The 21,532-nt window shown below is 44.3% G+C and overlaps 1 protein-coding gene across 1 annotated transcript; it reads right to left on the bottom strand.

The window, feature by feature from the left end:
- Nucleotides 1–91: 91 nt before the first annotated feature.
- On the bottom strand, nucleotides 92–13,887 carry LOC142196006 (sarcolipin-like). Its single transcript, XM_075266157.1, has 2 exons — nucleotides 13,740–13,887; nucleotides 92–376 (listed from the first exon to the last, which is right to left on the bottom strand). The coding sequence occupies exon 2, from the start codon at nucleotides 290–292 to the stop codon at nucleotides 197–199; it is 96 nt and encodes a 31-aa protein (XP_075122258.1). The 5' UTR covers nucleotides 293–376; nucleotides 13,740–13,887; the 3' UTR covers nucleotides 92–196.
- Nucleotides 13,888–21,532: the final 7,645 nt, after the last annotated feature.

Below are 21,532 nucleotides of genomic sequence, written 5' to 3'. Positions count from 1 at the left end.
GAATGCTCAGGTCGGGGAGATCACGGTGCAGGAGACTCTGGTGACAAGGACAAGGTGCCTACAAGGATCTGACATTGGCCTGGTGGTGGTGATGGATTTGGGGCTTGGTGACACGGCACAGCACACCTGGAGGTTGTAGAGGTGGAAAGATAGTCTCACATATTTAGGTAGGTGTAATGGACCCTTGTCATGTCCACTAGCTTTGGTAAGATTTCACAAGGATCCACATGAGGAGGACTGTGATAAGGACGATCATGAAGTTGAGGAACAGCTCCTGAGTTGAACGCTCCATTCTTCAGAAGGTTCAAGGCGTTGACCTGTGGATTTTGGCAACCTTAACCTTGGGATGACCACAACTGTCAATGATGAGCTTGTCCTGCAAACATAAGCAGAGATCTGTATCAGTGTCCATAATAATCAGAGGTTATAGCCATGTTACAATGACTGTGTGGTAGGAAACTAATACACACAGTGATGTCACAGTACAGGGATAATACACACAGTGATGTCACAGTACAGGATAATACACACAGTGATGTCACAGTACAGGGATAATACACACAGTGATGTCACAGTACAGAGAGAATACACACAGTGATGTCACAGTACAGGGATAATACACACAGTGATGTCACAGTACAGGGATAATACACACAGTGATGTCACAGTACAGGGATAATACACACAGTCAGGGTCGGACTGGGGTGCCTAGGGCCCACCAGTGGGATTATTTCCAGGGGCCAACCCTACTGCCATATGTAATATCGCCCGTCCAGTTTTTGCCATTATACACGTTTAAAGTGCAATTTCACGCACAATACAGTGTGCAAAACAGCTATGGCTACACTACTACTTCCTTCATGCAACCAAAGATCGCAGTGTCCCTTTGGGACTCTTTCACATTAGTGAATGGAGTCGCATTGGGTCCCTCAGGTTGTAATGTGACTCCATTCACTAACATGAGTGAAAGAATCACAGGGCGACATCTTTGGTTGTATGACAGAAGTTATAGTGTAGCCATAGCCTTATGCTAGGTTCACAACAGCGGCAAGCTCTCCGTCATACAGGTCCACCATGGGACCAGAATGACGGAGAGGTGGACTATTAAAATGGCGGTTACACACAGACAGTGGCAGACCTCATTAACATAATGAGGTCCGCCAGGTGTCAGCCATTTTCAGGCATTGTCAGGCAGATAAGGGTATGTTCACACATCAGTATGCCATCCGTCCGTTTGAATTCAGTTTGACACTTCAAAACGGACTGATGCACATACTGATTGTATACTGACACCTTTTTATGCTGATAGCAAACGCTCTCCGACCCCTAGAGGACAGATAAGGGAATTAAAAGTAGCAATTGTAACCAGAGTAGAGATCAGTATGTGTATCAGTCCGTTTTGAAGTGTCAAACTGAATTCAAACGGACGGACGGCACACTGATGTGTGAACATACCCTAAGTCCTCAGCGTTTCTGAAACTTGGATATTGTTATGCTGGAGCTCTAGAAAAGGGCACCAGCATAACAATAGAGTGGGACATCATCTATGGGGTGGGTGGACTACAACTCTCAACAGTTCCAGGGCATCTGGAGCTGCTGGGAGTTGTAGTAATTGAAAGATTTGGGGGCATCTTTCGATTGTCCACCTCAGACAGCGGGGGGATTGGGGGTGCTAGCAGTACCATTACAATAAATCACAACATTACAATAAATACAATGCAGTAATATTTTGTGCAGTAATACTCACAGGAGACGTCTTCCCACATTTCCCGTCTCTTCCCTTTGGACCGCCATGACCACTTCTTCCAGCTGTGACTTGACTCTGTAAAGTTTGAAACACAGACACGTCTGACTCCTCACTTCTCCACACATCCAGATCATATATATATATATATATATATATATATATATATATATATATATATATATATATATATATATATCTCACAGCAGCCCCTGCAGCCTATATTATGCCCCACGGTGGCACAATAGACTGTGGGGCATAATAGAGGTTGCAGGGGGGCCACTGTAGGGCATAATAGAGGTTACAGGGGCCACAGTGGACCTTTCAAGCTCTATTATGCCCCACAGTTGCACACCCATGAACTATTATTATACTCGGGGGTCTTTTCAGACCCTGAGTATACTAATCGGAGCCCCAGGGGAGGTGAGAGAACATAATAAACACTGTTACTCACCTCGCCGGGATCTGATTTTACTCCTAGTAGGCTTTGGGCCTATATGGTAATGTGTCAGACGTCACGTGGCCTGGGATATTACCATATAGGCCCAAAGCCTGAGCTAGCAGTAACATATAGGCCCAAAGCCTGTGGTAGCAGTAACAGCCTGTTACCATACAGGCCCAAAGCCTGTGCTCGCAGTAACAGGTTATTACTACTACCACAGGCTTCAGGCCTATATGTTACTGCTAGAACAGGCTTCGGGCCTATATGGTAATATTCCAGACCACGTGACGTCTGGGCATTAACATATAGCCCCGAAGCCAGCTAGGAGTAACACCGGATCCCGGAGAGGTGAGTAACAGTGTTTATTATGTTCTCTCATCTCCCCTGGGGCCCCGATTATTATACTCGGGGGTCTGAAAAGACCCCTGAGTATAATATTAGCGGCAGTGGGATCGCGGCCTGGCCCGGGCCTATTCACTACCGCCCGGCGCGGCCTAAAGTACAAGGGGAAGCGGGGGCGGCAGTGAGCAGGTCCGGGTTGGTAAATAGGCCGCTGCCTGCTGGTAGATACTCCAGCAGGCAGCGGCCTATTATAAAACAAAAAAAAAAGTTATTATACTTACCGACCGACCGCGCGCTGCTGCTGCTCCCGCTGCTGCCGCATCCTCTTCTGTCAGACGTCTGTGTATCAGCGTAGGCGACGTGATGACGCCGCCTACGCTGATACGTAGATGGCTGAACAAGCGCAAGGAGATCGGTAGCTCTCCTTGCGCTGGTTCTTTGGATTAGGGGAGGGGCCCTAAGCGCCTCCCCTAATCCTCCTCTGACATGGGCAGGGGCCCGATTGAAATCATTTTAGCATAGGCAGGGGCCCGATCATCAATGGGGTGGTTAGGGGCCCGATCGGGCCCCTGCCTATGCTAAAATGATTAGTAGTATAGTCCGGGCCCGGGGGCCCACCGGGGGATCCCCCGGTGCTCCGGCGGGCCAGTCCGACCCTGCACACAGTGATGTCACAGTACAGGGATAATACACACAGTGATGTCACAGTACAGGGATAATATACACAGTGATGTCACAGTACAGGGATAATACACACAGTGATGTCACAGTACAGAGATAATACACACAGTGATGTCACAGTACAGGGATAATACACACAGTGATGTCACAGTACAGGGATAATACACACAGTGATGTCACAGTACAGGGATAATACACACAGTGATGTCACAGTACAGGGATAATACACACAGTGATGTCACAGTACAGGGATAATATACACAGTGATGTCACAGTACAGGGATAATACACACAGTGATGTCACAGTACAGGGATAATACACACAGTGATGTCACAGTACAGAGATAATACACACAGTGATGTCACAGTACAGAGATAATACACACAGTGATGTCATAGTACAGAGATAATACACACAGTGATGTCACAGTACAGGGATAATACACACAGTGATGTCACAGTACAGGGATAATACACACAGTGATGTCACAGTACAGGGATAATACACACAGTGATGTCACAGTACAGAGATAATACACACAGTGATGTCACAGTACAGGGATAATACACACAGTGATGTCACGGTACAGAGATAATACACACAGTGATGTCACGGTACAGAGATAATACACACAGTGATGTCACAGTACAGAGATAATACACACAGTGATGTCACAGTACAGAGATAATACACACAGTGATGTCACAGTACAGAGATAATACACACAGTGATGTCACGGTACAGAGATAATACACACAGTGATGTCACAGTACAGAGATAATAGACACAGTGATGTCACAGTACAGAGATAATACACACAGTGATGTCATAGTACAGAGATAATACACACAGTGATGTCACAGTACAGGGATAATACACACAGTGATGTCACAGTACAGGATAATACACACAGTGATGTCACAGTACAGGATAATACACACAGTGATGTCACGGTACAGAGATAATACACACAGTGATGTCACAGTACAGGGATAATACACACAGTGATGTCACAGTACAGGGATAATACACACAGTGATGCCACAGTACAGGGATAATACACACAGTGATGTCACAGTACAGGATAATACACACAGTGATGTCACAGTACAGGATAATACACACAGTGATGTCACAGTACAGAGATAATACACACAGTGATGTCATAGAACAAGGATACAAAATACAGTGGTGTTACAATATGGGGTTATTGACCATAGTGACAGTACATGAATAAGCCACATAGTGACAGTCTATAATGTATCAAAACCAAATTTAAAACCCAGCAAGAACATCATGATGAAGAATCAGGCTGAGGCCCAACGTTGCGGAAACGATAGTTTTTTAATACAGATTTTGCTGAGTTCTTTGGAGTGGATTTAGCAGAAGGGAGATGTCTAAGAACTTCCTTTATAGTTTCTATTCCTTTTCAAGCTAATCCATGTCTAATAAAAATCTATCCAAATGAAAAAATCACTTCAGTCTCCCATGTTCCTATTCTTCAAGTATCCAAAAGAGGTCTCATCCCCTGTATTTTCTTACATTGTTCAACTTCTGGCAAAACCAGGACCATGTGCTATTGGGGCATATGAATGTCATAGCAGAGAAACTAAAGTCACTTCCAAGTGGAGTTGTCTTCTGTTGGACCTCTGGGGCCTATTATTGTATTATAGCCTGGACCCCCCATTGGTGTTGTGTTGGGCCCTCTACTCCCAATACACAAGAGCTATTACAGTATACAGAGCATTGATGTCAGGGGTGTTACAGGGTTGTATTCTTCCATGTGTCCAGTCAATATCAAGTAAAATTGGGTTTGACCTCTTGTTGTGTTGTGTTCCTTGGTCATGACAGCAGTGACAACACCTATTAAGATGGACGGTGGTGGATGGTTTTAGTCCTTCACTCAGCACCAGACAGACGATTCTTCCTTCTGACACAGTGTGGACAGATCATCTTCTGATATGTAGCAGCTGCTCAACATATCAACAAGAGTCCGTGAAAAAATTCCCTGGAGATCCGGTTACTTTGTATCAAGTCAACATGTTCCAAATCTAATCCGATAAATGAACATTAATGCATAGGAGTCCGGCCGAGGACTAAACCTTTATATAACCCCTGCGATAGTGTAAAAATCCTTCTATGACCAATATATGGGACTCTGTAAACATTGGTAGAGATCCATTACATTGTAAACCAAGTCTGATCGGGATAGCGGAAGACATTGCTAAGGGTGTAAGATATCTTAAAGATAACAGATTAACAGCAGATACGTTGTAAAGCTGGCAGGAGACACAAAATAGCTGTCGGCCTCCTCCTTGACCCAAGCGGCTCAACGTGAAGATAAGCAGCTGCCAGATCCCACCACCAGTCAATTGGGACCTAGTTGAGCAGGCATGTTATATCTATGGTGGGAGAATCGGTCACCAGAGAACCTGACCTGGCCAAATGGAAATGTATATTGTTATTTTAAGGGCTTTTCCCACTAGCAACTCAAGACAAGTGTCAGATTGCTGAGGATCAGAGCAATGGAACCCCAATTGATCATGAGAACAAGGGTCTTCAATTTTCACTCTGGCTACCAAGTCTAATAATAGAGTGACACTTGCCAATTCTTTAGGGGTTTTTTTGCAGCAGTTAGCTCATTTTTAGACAGATAACACCTCTATAGATAACACCACTGGCCCATCACTACATCAACTACTGACTATAGATGATGTCACAGCTTGTCTCCCTCCCTGCACAGAGTATGTCTCGAAAACTCTCCCATAGACAGCAATGACTTGGCACCAGACTTTGTTGCCTATGGCCATGAGACTGCTGTAAAGGAGATCACTAAATGCTGTTAAAAGAGTAGAGATGGCCGCTCCATAATCATGTACAGAAAACTGAATAAAAAAATATATTCCTAAAAAAGGGTCCTATATGCAGAAGTCCCTGACCATGTGAGCGAGAGACGTACTGGAATATACACTGACTGTGATATGTGTAGAGCCGGTGTGTAGTATACAAGAGTATACAACGGTAGTCTCGGCAATAAAAATATATATATAAGGTAACAGTATTTTCAGGAAAGTGTGAGTGGTCACACAGTCACTTTTTTTTTTGCACAGAACCTTGATTTATCCAAAAAAAAAACCTTTTTATGCCGTGTACGCCAGTTTTCATAATAATTCTGTGTGAACATGGCCTGATCTATGTATATCCTTTTCCCGAAGAGCTGAAGTAGTAACCCCTCGTTCACATCTGCATTGGTATTCCGTCCGGGGGAGTCCGCATGGGGACCCCCAAACAGAATACCAAATGCATTTGCGAGTGCTGTGCAGTAAAAACACACAGACCCCATAGACTATAATGGGGTCCGTGTGCTTGCCACGCGCTGCCCACACAAATCATGTGGATAGGAGAGTAGATTGTGAACTACTTTCCTGTCCGCATGTTCCCTGCGGAGATCTGGCGGCAAGTACACGGACCCCATTATAGTCTATGGGGTCCGTGTGTTTTACTGCACAGCGCTTGCAAATGTGTTTGGTATTCCGTTCGGGAGGGGGTCTGAACAGATTACCAACGTAGATGTGAACGAGGGGTAAGGACAGAGACACCAAATGCTAGTGGAGAAGAATTCGCTGTCCTCTTGGGCAGCCGGCCTATATAAATAGTGAATAGCGGGGCATGTCTGTGCGGTAATCCCTTACAGATAATGGAAAGGGCACCAGTAATAATATACCATAGTATACAATCTAATCTCACGTCACCGGAGCCGTACACAGACTAAGAAGGCATCTTTCACTTTGAGGTGTTAAAGCTCTCTAGAGCAGACGGGCACCATTTAGCTTCAATGGACATTTGGGGGGCTTCTACAAACTGCATGGGCACTAGAAATACCAATTGCCTAAATGGCTCAGTTCTCATAGGTTCGATAACGCGTAAACCCCTTTGTTAAATCCAAGCACCATGGGAATGTACAAATTGGGTTTTTGTGCAAAAAAGTGTGAATTTTGTTTGTGCCACCCTTACTGTTTTCCCAAAAAGGAAGATAGATTTCCCTCCAGGCTCAAGGCCTAGCCGTGGGGGCGCCACATTTATGAGGCACCCCCTTCATCGGCTCCAGCCTTACAAATGTCCCACCTATAAGGCCGGGTTCACACGGAGTATTTTGGCTCGTGATTTGGTACGTAGACACCGCGGGATCTTTTGCGGGCTGTATATGCTCCCATTGTTTTCAATGGGAGCTGGTACCGTATATGCGGCGCTATTTTGCGGCCGTGATTTTGCAGCGGCCAATAGCGCCGCGTATACGGTACCGGCTCCCATTGAAATCAATGGGAGCGTATACAGCCCGCAAAAGATCCTGCGGCGTCTACGTACCAAATCACAAGCCAAATTACTCCGTGTGAACCCGGCCTAAATGTTACTAGTACTAGTTATATTATTGCATGTGTATAAGGTTTAGGACCATGTTCATACAGTGCAGTTGTGGCTTTTTCTTCTGTTACAAAAATATACACAAGTCAAGACGGAGGAGAGCAACGGACATTCACAACAGTAGTGTGAACATCTCCTAACAGCCCCTTTGTGATAAATCTGGCCCATTTTCAGACTATGTGGTGTTTCCTTAAAAAATATCAATAAATCTGCCCCAATGTCTGTACATGGGAAGAATATGCAAATCTGACTTCCATGATGTAATTAGGATGTCAGTGCCGGAAGTCAGATTTGCATATTCTTCCCATGTTCCTTTGCACAGTGGAGCGCTCATGACTTAATAAGACTCCACACACCTTAATGGTGGTTCTCTCCTTATGGAGTGACGATATCCCCTCAACCAATGTCTGTAGTCATACTGGGCTAAAAGTAAAGTAGGACCCCGGATAAAGAAAATAGTAATTCCATGAAGTGCTCGTGTAATACCGCCATATAGTGCCCAAATACTACACACTATAATAGCCCCATAAAACACCCCCCTATTACTGCAATGCTCATTCAGTCAGCACGTCACTGCGACTATACAGATATGATATATCTATTACATATTGTCACTGAGCCAGACATTACGCTTTTATTGTATATACACTGCATTTTTCTACCGCTAAACGTTGTAGCTGGCTGCCAAGAAGCCGTACAAGAGCGATCCTGTATACTCTAGTATATAGTAACAGTAGTGATCATTACACAGACAGATTTATACACAGGCTACATAGTTTCTGTATTAGCTCTGTTATACGTTACTATACTGTCATACGGTTTATATTATATACAATATGACTGTTATACTGTATCTATGTGTAGCCTGCAGCGGCTACAGATAAGGGTTCTCCGTACCTACAGTAAGGACATGAGAAGTGAAGGAATATTGTGCTATGAGTTACCATATATAGTCTAGAGAGCGGCTCCGGGCTCACGTTAGTATCGAGCAGATGTGCCCATAATTGGGGATGTGAAATACATTTTATGTCATTTCTGAACCACATCCGGACTTTGCCAAGAATCGATGGAGCCACAACAAACAGGTCTATACTCCGAATAGTTGTGTAAGAACATGGAGGAGGGTTTCCTCCAAGGCACCAAAGTATCATTTCCATCATAAATCTCTTCTTGTCACCAGCAGGGAATACGGCTTTTGGGATCCCCGCCGAGCTGGGAACTGCAACACAAGTAAATCCCTACACAAGTGCAGTGGGGTCAGTGGGGAACCCAAAACGGAACCTGAATCCTACAACCACAACTTTCCATTATGGGATACTGTACCTCCATAAAGGGGTATTCTAGTTATTTCGAGTTACCCCCCTATCCACAGGGATAACTGTCTGACTGGTCATACCCCCGCCTAGTAATAGGGTACTTCTTCAACTCAGACGGTTATCCAGCCGTACGGGCACTGCCGTCCAAAGAGTCAGGGTACGGCGCCACAGCCAAAAGCGACGCAAGATACGGCGGCGGCAACACATCGCGGTTCTTGCCGCAGCTCTTTAAACAGAACGTTAGCAGAGTTTTCCTCCGCGGACTTTCTGTTACAATTATATCTATGGGGAAACCGCCGGTATTTCCGTAGATATAATGGACATGCTGAGATTTACATAACCGCGCTGGTTTTGGAAACTGCAGCGTGTTGCACCATGGTTTTTACCAAGTGGGCATGGGATTCACTAGAATCCCATCCACTTTGCAGTTACTGCGGCGGAAACAAATCGCGGCATTTGTTACTGTAAAATGCCGCGATTTTTCCTGCGATGGAAACAAATCGCAGCATTTCCATCCCATGGGGCCCCATCCTTAAAGGGGTTGTGCCATTAAAGACAATTATCTGCTATTCACAGGATAAGGGATAAGTATCCGATCACTGTTGGATCGATCTCTGGGTCACTCAGTGTTCAGAAGAATGGGATTCTGAAGGTCCCCCTAAAGCCTCCTTGTGAATGGAGCGCCAGTAGACATGTGTGATCGGTGCTCCATACACTTCTAAGGGGCTGCAAACACTGTTGGGGATTACAGGCACACTGGTCACACAAGTGCACTGGCGCTGCATTTACAAGGAGGCTTCAGAAAGACTTTCGTTCCCCTGTTTTCCTGATCAATGGAGGACCCAGCAGTCAGACCACCAGCCATCGGACAGTGTCCTTAACAGCACAACCCCTTTAAACTACACAATTAACTTTACAATGTATATATACATATATATATATATATTTGTGTGCACTAGTACTTATGCACTGCTTTTCTATATCAGTGCAGGTTCACGCTATCTGTAAGCAACAAGACATTAGCTAGAGCCGATCTGTCTATAACCACAGGAATCCTTTGTGCATCACAAACTCACAATGAACACTGCACGTTGTTCTGTTTCCCCTGTATATTGGCCCGTGCGCCCCTCGGCAGCCATAACACAACAGCGGTATGCTAATTGTCTTCCTATAAAATCCGCTCCGTTGTTTGCCTGCGGTAGGTGCAGCGGATTGTTGAATGGCTGCCAAGCACCGACAAGGAGATCTTCATTGCAAACACCATGTTATAACTTATATAGCAAATCTACATAAAAATTCAAGTAACTTATTAAATACATGACATTACTTACAACGTACTGAACCTGAATGACTCCCTGTATTATACTGCACACCGCCATTCTGCTGGTTGTCAGTGCACACACCACTAATAGTTTAGGGTCAAATAGAACACAAAAACCAACACAAAAACAGCCCAAATAAGTCCTAAAACTAAAGCCCAGAAAATTATCAGGGCTTAGATTCACTTCATTCTAGTGGAATCCTGAAATAATTCCAACTAGATGATTCTTTTCATAGATTCTCCCGGCTCCTAAATATATGACGTCCCGCTTGGCTCCAGCGACCATGTCCAGTTCCCATGAGAAACTTAGCCACTCTGCATGAGGTTCTGGCCATAATAAGCAGCTGTCACTGTGAGAATTGTCTTTATATAAGAGCCGGCTCTAGTCATCCATCTCTTTTCGGAGAAGAAAACCAATATGGCCACTCTTCTAGTTGTCGTTGTGCTACATTTGTCACTTATAGCCCTGTATCTAAACACGCCTCAGCTATAGCCCTGCAAAGCCATAAGCAGCTCATTTCGTAGGTTTGCCATGATTTTGGCGCAGGGGATGTAAAATTCTTTGTAGTTTTCCACCCAAGAGTCTAGAAGAACCGGGTGACAATCTCACATCTCCCATAACTGGACACTTTGGAAGTTTCCCACCTGACTGCTGTGGGTATGGTAAGGGTGGGCTTGTTGTATATAGCGTGGGATCATATTTGTCCCATCTACTTAAGAGTATTGCTATCTTACACTAGGTTCACACTAGGGGTCCACTGGGGGAACCGGTTACATGGACTATAATGGACAGATTACAATGGGGTCCACCGGGTGACTTGTCATTTTAAAGCTGATTTTCGTGAGTCTTCAATGCAGACCCCAACGCAGATGTAAACCCAACGTTAGACAGATGTAGGTCCCATTTAGAATGAGTGGTGAGACAGCTACAAACACGCACAGGTGGCCAGGGGGGCAAAAAGGGGCCAGGGGGGCAAAAAGACCCTCATCTAGAAGATATTAATGGCCTAATCTGTGGATATGCGGGGAAAAAAAAACAAATATGTTTTCATTGGTGGAAAAAGGCAAACTCTTGCTCCAGCACCATCTTTTGGAAGGTTCGTTTCAAGGAGACGACCTGGGATTAAAGCCAAACCAGAATATTTCCTCCAAAATTACAAAAACTTCACTGTAGAGAAACATTTTGGGATTATTGCCCCTCATCAGTGTAGTGCGGGTACTGGTTGGCTTGGTGAGAGGTCAGGTGGGGATAATGTTTGGAGGAAGAATAGATGTAGCCCTCTTTAACTTAACGTGATATCTCAAAACAAAAGCCATAGACAACCATTGAAAAAGTCAAGTTAAAGATGGCTGCAGCTGTTTATTTAACTCACTAGGTGAGACAGATTACTTCGCTTCTTGAAAGTCCGGTATTGATCTAAAGGGAGCTATCTTGTTAAAAGGTGGTCCTTAAAAAACAGTTTTCCTTTTTCCATCAAGGCACTTACAGATTCGCAGAAACGTGGAGTCAGTGTATCCCAGAACATGGACACACGTGTGACTTCTGGTCCTACAACAGTACGATTGAGACTGATACCCCCTTTGGTCTCCCCAGATTCTCTAGTCATAAAAATGCCCAAGGGGATTCTTCAATGTGTCAGAAAAGAAGTCAACTCAAAGTTGAGACGACTTAGAGACCCTGATGTTTTAGGGAACCACATACTCTTACAGGCGGTCGCCATGTTTTATATTATAGAGCCATCGTACCCCATATAAGAAAACAGAGGCTGATATACATAGACGGATTCCATCATGTTGGCCTCCATTCTCATATTCGCATGAGGTCGGGCTTTGTAATAACAATTCATCTGCTGCCAATATGTCTACTAGAAGAATCAGACACCAAGGTTATAAGACATGGAACAGATTTTTGTGGCTTGGGATGTATTGGACACCTACACATATGTATACATGTATGAAATCTCTGAAGAATACCACCCAAAACTGCAGTAAGAAATGGGTAGAGGTGCGGTCCTCTCAAACAAGAGGACGATATACACAAAAGGTCTGGTTTAGAAGGCAGATGGTCTTCTCAAAGAGGGTTTTTTTGGTGAGGTTTCACTGTATGTAGTGTCGGAGGTTCCTTGGGCCCATCGGATAAAATGATTTTGGGGGTCTACTCTTCAACAACCCCTAGACTATGGTATTCTTCAAATATGGGTGCCTTCAGCTGGACCATGATTGGGTTAAATTAGGGCCCACCGATCCACGGCCCAACAGGGATCCTCTGGTGTTTTGGTGGGCCATTAAACCACTGACTGTATATATACAGGAGCCAGTACAAGTCATGCCCGAAAAAATATAAATTCACGCTGGATTATAATTTTGGAAATTATCAACATGGGATATCATATGCCAGTCTTGATAATACATCCACTGGGGGAGGACTCGTCTAGGTCATGTTGAGCCATCAGGCCATGAGCAATATACTTCATTTCTTTTGTTGTTCAATAAAGTACTGTGCAGATGTTTTAGGCAGGTAGATACTACATGGTAAAACTGCCTTCAGAAATAGAAGTGCTAATTAGGGTTGAGTGATCGGGATTGGGAAAGATCAGATCCCGATCGGCGATCGAGCAAATTTCACGATCAGGATCGGCTGGAAAATGATCGGAAATGGGATTTTGAAATCTCAAGATCGGCTCAATTCTAAAAGTGACTTTTCCTTTAGAGAAGTATTGACTAGGGATCGGGATCGAGCAAATTTCACCATTGGAAAATGATCAGATTTTAAAATCGATCCTGAAATCTCAAGATCGGTTCAACCCTAGTGCTAATAACTTATTTTTGTCAATTGACTAAATCTATCTCAATTTTTGGGAAAGAGGATTCCTGGAAGTGATGATACGGCCTCCACAGAGCCTTGGGCTCAACATCATCCAGTCTGTCTGGGATGACATGAAGAGACAGACGGATTGGAGCAAGCCTACATCCACAGAGGATCTGTGCTTAGGTCTCCAAGACGTTTAGAACAACCCAAATTCCTACAAAAACCATACAAGTGCACTGAGAAGAATTGATGGAAGGCAAAAGGCAAAGGTCACACCAAATATTGATGGATTTCCATTTCTCCAGTAACACTTCTATTTTCTAAAGCATTTGCCTAAAACTTCCTCAATAAAGAGACAACATCGGCAGCAAAACATTTAGAAATGTCATTACAACTACTACCGACATCCCGTGAAAAATCCAAAAATTTCTTACTTAAATCCTTACTCGATGAAGATTCCTATTCCAAGTTCGGAAAAAATGGAATGTCACCCAAAGCCCAGCACACGAATCCCATAGGATCAATCTTAAAAGTTTTCCCCTGTTCCTTAGTTTGCTATTCCATCACCAGTTTATAAACTGCAATACGAACCATAGACCAAGAAAGAAGAGAGGAAATCCCAAAAACTACAAAACCAGGAGACAGAAGACGTGTGTATTACCTGCAGCCCAACTCCTGGAGTGCTGGAGAGATGATCTATTCCTTATTGTTCCTTCCAGGGATTCTGCTCTGCGTCCTCTGGAATTCTAATCCCAGTGTTAGGACTGAAATAGTGGGAGGGAGGAGTTCTGTATAGTGAATTGGACGTGACGTCACCCAATATTGAGAAATATGAATAGGAGAAGGTGTGCGGGCTCACAGCCGAAGTGGAAACCATTTACCAGTCATCACTCATTTTACAATCCATGGACCGGGACCTGACTATTTTTACTTTTCGGCTATGCAGCTGTCATCCCTCCTCTCAATGCTATATATCATCAGGCCAGTTGTGTTGGTAATAAAGTTGTATTAGCCGCATATGATCGAACAACTTATATTTCTCCTGTCCCATTAACTCACTTATTAAGTGAGCTGGAGGGATTTGAGACCCTTGTTTGCAATACAGAGGTTGGAATCCAAATAGCTAATGTTCACAGTATTGGGGGAAAAAAGCTCAGTTGCAGTACCAGTCACAGTCTATGGACAAGAGAGGCACTGTTTCTTAAAAGAAAAAAGCTTATCCTTCCTTTCTAATCACATACTATTCCTTTAACTACTTGGACTTCCCAATAACTCTATATCTCGCGGGGGAGGCCGTTTACCTCTGCAAGGATGGACCTGTAGGGAGTGACTGTCTGTGATAGCCAATCCCCCAGAGAGAAGGCAGGGATGATTTATGAAGCCAAATTCAGACAACGTAAAACGTCCATCTTGCGTCTGAGAGGCATACTTTTACAAAGTATGCAAAAGTAAAACTGAGCAAGAAATATTCTTTCTCCTCTTATCAGATTGCTTTACTATTTCCTGCTTTTAACATAGAAGTCTATGGAGAGGGGGAGAGGAAGGAGGAGACTGCTGGAAAAGAAACACACATTGCAGCTTCTGAGCTCTGCTACACTTTACAAGATAGCACTTTAGCTCTACTATACATAGTCAGATAATGCTTATCATTTTCATAGTGAGCTGGTAACAGACTCCTCCCCCCCCCCTCCTTTCTCCATAGACTTCTGTGTGTGAGGCTGACTAGAGATACTGGTGCTATTAGATATAAGAAGGCAGGGAAGGAGGCTGAAAGATCATTCTATAATAATATAGACTACATCATTTCTTATATTCCACTTGTAGATCTTCTAGTTGGGTTACAGTTGTCTCTGCACATTTAGGCATGAAGCATTCCCGTGGCATCTATAAGAGCCATATTTATTGATCGTACCGCCAGCTGGTGAGAGGTGATTCATCAGTTCAGATTATTTTTGGAACCTTTCTAGTGCTCCTGAGTCTGGTGACTGTACTCCATGCCGCTGCCGGTGAGGCTTGGCACTGAGATTGGTGCACAGTCTTCTGCAGCTGCTCGGCCAGAGATGTCCAAGCCGTATAAGAGCTGAAAACCTGCTCACGTTGCTTCAGAAACCTAACCTAACTTTTCAGCTAAACACATTTTTACCCACTTTCCACTGCTGACTAGGCCCAGAGAGTCTCAAGCCGCGGTATCCCGGGCAAGATCGAGCAGGACGCTTATTTTTTTCTGCATCCTACTGCAATATCTGCCTCACATTGAAAACAATGGGCGGAATGTGCCACAGATCTGAAAGCAGAATCCGCCCACAAATCAGCGCCAAAATCCTCCATGCGAGTGGACCCTAACACTCCACAGTGTTGTTTCTGTGGAAGTTTTTTACTTAGCTGTGCTGAGCAGTATCAATGTGAATAAAGATAGAAAACTTACAGTAAGCTGCAGCAGCACTTTTGTGTGTGTTTCTGCTTCTCTCTCGCCTGGTTCCATGCCTTCCTTCCCCTACCCATAGACTTCATGGGCTACAGTATTTCTATTCAGAAGGTAGATTTGAGCAGAGACTATAGTACTTTAAGGTAAGCTCTCTTGTAGGAAATTGAGCATGGGAATTTCTGCTTCAGGAATTTGAAACAGAATTTTTCTACTTGTCAAAAACAGATCAGGATTTTGACGCTGAATTTGAAGCAGAATTTGGAGAAGAGTGTCACTGTATTTTGCCTATTGGCCAAGACCAAATTCCAACTCCTGACTTAAATTCTATATCCACTTCTGTGCCGATACTAAGGGCATATTTTTATGGTGCTGAATCCACCTCAGAATCCACGTGGAAAAAAAGTCTCCCATTGACTTCAATGGGTTCCTTTGTCCAGTCCTGCTCCTCCAATCAGCAGCCTCAGTGAAGGACAAGGGACGTGACTACCTGTGATGTTCCCGGGTCCTTTCCTTAGGCTGCTGATTGGCCGCAGCAATCACATGACAGAGCAGTAGGACCGGACCGTGCTGGAAGGCACCAGATCAGCGGGCACTGGTGATTTTTTTTTTTTAACCCTGCCCAGCCCAATACAAAAACTTTTTGAAGTCCCACATAGCGTCCCGCAGCAGAAAAACTGTGGCAGCAACACACCGTGCTTTTCACAGAGGAAACATCTGCTTCCATTATACCTAGATCGATACCGTTGATATAATTGACACGACATGCTACACAATAATTTTGGAAATCGCAGTGTGTCCGCAGCGTGGTCTGCCTGCAGTGTAGGCATGGTATCCACTATACAGTCACTGTCACATTGCAGACACGCAGCTTTTTTTGTTGCAGATTTTGTTGCGTTTTTTTGAGCCAAAACCAAGAATGGCAACAAAAGGAACCAGAAATATAAAGGAAGTTCTTGTACTTCTGCCTTCTGCTCAATCCACTCCTGGCTTTGGCTAAAAAAAAAAACACTACAAAATCTGAAACAAAAAAAGCTGCGTTTCCGCAACGTGGGGCTTTAGCCTAAAACACCGCTTTTTTTTTTTTACACCTTGTGGGGCCTTGGCCTTATACAGCTTTAGGCCTGTTGCAGACGACCGTAGTGTGGATCATTGTGCTATCCATGTATTTCCCAGATAGCACACTGACCCATTCTTTTCTATGGGCCCGTACACACAACCATGATTTTCTCAGTCCCATGTGCGGGCTGACCGTCTGGGCTGCAAAATATAGAACAAGTTCTATTCCTGTCCCACTTTTTGGCCCTTGCTTCCCTGGCTCCTATTCATTTAATGAAATGGGCCGCAGAAGCATGACCCGTGCACGGGCTGCACACGGAAGACATCTGCATGTCCATCGTGTGCCGTCCGTTCTTTCAGTTCACGGTCATCTGCAACCAGCCTAAGGCCCCACATTGCGATAACGCAACTTTTTTTGTTGCAGATTTTGCTGCTGTTTTTTGAACCAAAGCAGAGAGTGGCTACAAAAGAAATGGAAAATATATAAAAAGTTCTCAAAAAAGCAGCAAAATCTGCAACAAAAAAGCTGCATTTCCGCAATATGGGGCCTCAGCCTCAACCTAATTTCCCAGAACATGTATAAAAGCATACTATGGATACACAGTACATGTGCTGCCGTGTGATGCCAAGATTATTTATTTGGGAGAACATCCATATAAGTAGAGGCACACGGAGGTACAGTATGTTACAGGGCAGTGACAGCGAACCTTTTAGAGATTGAGTGCCCAAACTGCAACCCAAAACCACTAAATTATTGCAAAGTGTCAACACAGAAATTTAACCTTAAAACTGTGCAGATCCACAACTGAGGACAGTTACGGACCCACAAAGGTCGTGTGAATGGGGTTATACAGAGCTTTCAATGATACCTTCAACTTTGTACTGAAAGGTAAAGGTCTCTGCATTTGGTGCTTTTGAACAATTACTGTTCACTACTTACATTGCACAGAATCTGTTTTATAGTGACCGTGCAATGTTATTACAGCCTGTACGAATATCACGTCTGCTATAAAACATATACTGTGTGATATAAATAGTGAAGGATCCCCACACAGTACAATCTGTCCCGCAGTGGCCCCCACACAGTATAATATGCTCCACAGTGTCCCCACACAGTTTTATATGCTGTACAGTACATCCCCATACAATATTACATGCTCCACAGTACACCCTACACACATACACAGTATTATATGCTCCACAGTAGCACCCCACACAGTATTATATGCTGTACAGTACACCCCCATAGAATATTACATGCTCCACAGTACAACCTACACACATACACAGTACAATCTGTCCCACAGTGGCCCCCACACAGGGGTGAACCATTTGTTTCTGGCGGTAAACAAAAGAAACGGAAAGAAAATGCTACCAATAATCATAAAATTTATTATTTATTAATTACAAAAGACAAGGGACAACATATTAAAAAGTGACAGGACATATTCTACCAACAGGTAGGTATGAGGGCAGGTTCAGTAAGTAAAGGGTTTGTATATATATCAAACAATGGGTTAAATGCTCCAATGCATCTGAAAAAGTTAGGCAAAGTAAAAAATAATTAGATAATCCCTAACATATGTCATAAAGTGACAAATTCATGGCTAGTGCAAAAAGGGACAATCCAATTTGTATAGAATATGTCAGATATCAGATGTATCCACAGTCATATCTATATACTCATAGCTGGCTAGTCCAGCCAGCAAGGGTGGAATAGTCACAAAGCAAATGCATATGGTCAATCAAAACACCAGTAAGGGATAGACTGCATGGAGCAGGAAACATAATAGCTGAAAAGTTTTTCTACATACCCATAGATACAGCATGCATGTATGCTGACCAGCACACACACCAGGCCCCCACGCACGTTTCGGCTACAAAGCCTTCTTCCGGGGGATGCCATTTGTTTCTGGCACCTGAAGCAGACGTCAGAAAGCCGCCCCCCCCCCCCCCAAGGAAAGGGCGGAGCCGAGCAGAAGGGGGCCGGACAGTCCGAGCGGAGTGGATGGGACCTAGTGGAGGGGCGTGGCCTAGCGGAGCAGGCGTCTTAACAGGCAGAGAGCAGGCATGGAGAAGACCTGCTCTCTGCCTGAGCGTGGAGCGCTGCTCCAGTGGCCTCCCCAATCCACCGCTCAGTGACGGTAACCCTAAGCCAGTCCAGGACAGCTTGTCCTGGACTGGCTTAGGTCAGCAAAAATTCCGCCTTCCCTGGGGCCCTGGCACAGCGCCGCCCGAAGCGGTCGCTTCAGGTCGCCTCATGGGAGGTGCGGCACTGCCCCCACACAGTATTATATGCTCCACAGTAGCACCCCACACAGTATTATATGCTCCACAGTAGTACCCCACACAGTATTATATGCTGTACAGTACACTCCCATACAATATTACATGCTCCACAGTACACCCAACACACATACACAGTATTATATGCTCCACTGTAGCCCCCCTACACACACACACACACATAGTATTATACTTACCTGAAGTCCCAAGAAGAGCAGCTGAGTATCTTCCTTCTTCTGACTACAGATGCTGATGACTTACATCATCGCCAGCATTTCCATAGGTATAATTGACATACTGCGATTTTTAAAACCGCACTGGTTTTAGAAATTGCGGTATGTCCGCACTGCTGTTTTTACTCCAAGGTGGAATGTCCCAGCCTTACTCTTGGAACATTTTACTCTGAACAATCTGAAAGTGGGTAAAATATCAATAAATGACTTATTCTCTGCAGGCCAATTCCACTGTTCTTGGTTTTGAATAAGACAGGAGATAAACATATATAAGGGAACACTGAGGCTATTCACGTAGTATTATGGAAGACTGAAGTCTTCTGCTAATGTCCGTTGCTGTCTTCCGTCATAGGATGACAGCAATGGACATTAAACTGTCACCAAGAATGGTCACATTTTGACACTAATGTAGACAACATGATGGAAGCAACATGACAACTTGACAATATGATGAAAGCTATCTCCCATCATGTTTGTTTACTTTTGTAGTGGAAGAAATAGTCCTGCATACAGGAAGACAGCTTCTGTCATGTTGCTTACATTATTCTTAATAGGAACGGACACAGAATCAGTCTGTAACCATTCTCTACGACAAATTAATATCCTTTTCTGTCATCCTATGACGGAAGACAGCGACGGATTAGCAACAGTAGTGTGAACTCCCCTTTAGAGATCCATATAAATTTAACAGAAAACATGCCCCATCAAGCTTTATACTGTACATTCTCTGTTATCATTGCCTCCAGGTGAGAATATATGTGCACATACAGTACCCCATACAGGCCCATACAGGCCCACTCAATGTCTGCACTGAGGGTTCCATCAATTCAGGTAGAAGCGCTCATTCCACTGCTAATAGGAGCGAGTAGTAAATGAAAATTTAAAGGGGTTGTCCCATCTCAAGGATCCTATCTATACTGCTAGTTTAGTGGATTTAAGACTTTTCCTAAATACATTGCTTTATCAAAACAGCTTTGTTTGGCCGCTATCTTAATTTATTCACTTCATTGTTGACACTGCGTTTCCATAACCATGGACCTGGGGGTGGTCTTATCTCCTCTGCCAAGACAAGTGACATAGTTGCCTGCTCCAGTAGGGGAGGGGGAGATGAGTGCTCCGTGCTTGTATTTCTGAGCTGTTTATCTCTCTGCCCCAGACAAGTGATATAGCTCCCTGCTCTCAGATAGGGAAGGGGGAGCCAGGTGCTTGGGAGCCAGCTTGCATGTGAAGCCCTGCCCACCAATTATCGCAGAAAACTAGGAAGACAACTGCGTTTACTGCCGGCGAGCTGGAGAGCGAGTGACATGGGAATACCCCTTTAAGTCTTACTCCATTTTCTTAGCACATTGCACCCCCTCGTGCCTTACCAGCTCTGGCGTCGGTACACTTATCTCAGTCTGCGCCCAAGCAGGGAAGACACCAGGGGGTCCGACAAGCTAAGAGCAGTAATAAAGGCAAAAAAGGCATAAGGGGGACATTATACTTTGGAGGTATAAGGAGGCCATAATGCTGTTTGGGAGCATAAGGGGTTAATAATACAGTATACTGTGTGCATTATATTATATGGGGGGATACTATGGGGGTCATTGTACAGTTGCAGATTTTGCTGCGTTTTTTTGAGCCAAAGCCAAGGATGGCTACATAAGGAATGAAGAAGTTCTTATAGGGAGTTCTTATACTTCTCCCTTCTGCTCAGTCCACTCCTGGCTTTGGCTCAAAGAACCGCAGCAAAATCTGCAACAATAAAAACTGCGTTTCCGCAATGTGGGGCCTCAGCCTAAAAAAAGCAATGCATTTCTGAGCCATTTTTTCATAGTTTTTTTTTTTTTTTTTTTTTACTATGTTTCGCTATGTGGGGCCTTAGCCTACAGGAGTTTTCTGGAACTATGATATTGATGACCTACTCTTAAATTAGGCCATCAGTATCAGATTAGTGGGGGTCTGAGAGCTCCCACAGATCAGCTGTTTGATTTGGCTGTTGTGGTATTGCAGCCCAGTCTCATTGATTTAAATGGACTAAGCTGCTGTATGGCCCTGTGATCAATGGTCATGGTCCCCGTTTTCAAATTTCTGAATTTAAAGAGGACCTTTCACCACCTCTTCCATATCATGTTCTTAGCATCTTTAATAGTCCCTTCTACACTGATTCCAGCACAGTTGGAATTTATTTCTCTAGCACCCGCCATTCCTGAGCAATCATTGCTGTTAGCTTTGGAGCCTGATATGCTATTTAGACTCTGTGATGTGAGAAGGGCGGTGTCAGACAGGGGGTGTGTCTCCGAGCTCCAATCAGAGGCAGCCAGTCTCAGAGTTTAGAATCACACCCCTTGTTTGCTGCTGCCTGACCCCACCCCCCTTACAGTGCAGAGCCTAAATAGTATATCAGGCATCAAAACTAACCGCACTGAGTGCTCAGAAGTGGTGAGGGCTAGAGAAAAAAAATTCAACTGTCCC

The sequence above is a fragment of the Leptodactylus fuscus genome, chromosome 2 (assembly GCF_031893055.1).
Source record: "Leptodactylus fuscus isolate aLepFus1 chromosome 2, aLepFus1.hap2, whole genome shotgun sequence".
NCBI lineage: Eukaryota > Metazoa > Chordata > Amphibia > Anura > Leptodactylidae > Leptodactylus > Leptodactylus fuscus.
Note: the sequence above shows the minus strand (reverse complement) of the source record. Positions and strands in the feature narration are given on the sequence as shown.

What these genes read in the sequence shown, in the direction of transcription:
- LOC142196006 (XM_075266157.1), bottom strand. Translation starts at nt 292, where the DNA reads ATGGAGCGTTCAACTCAGGAGCTGTTCCTCAACTTCATGATCGTCCTT.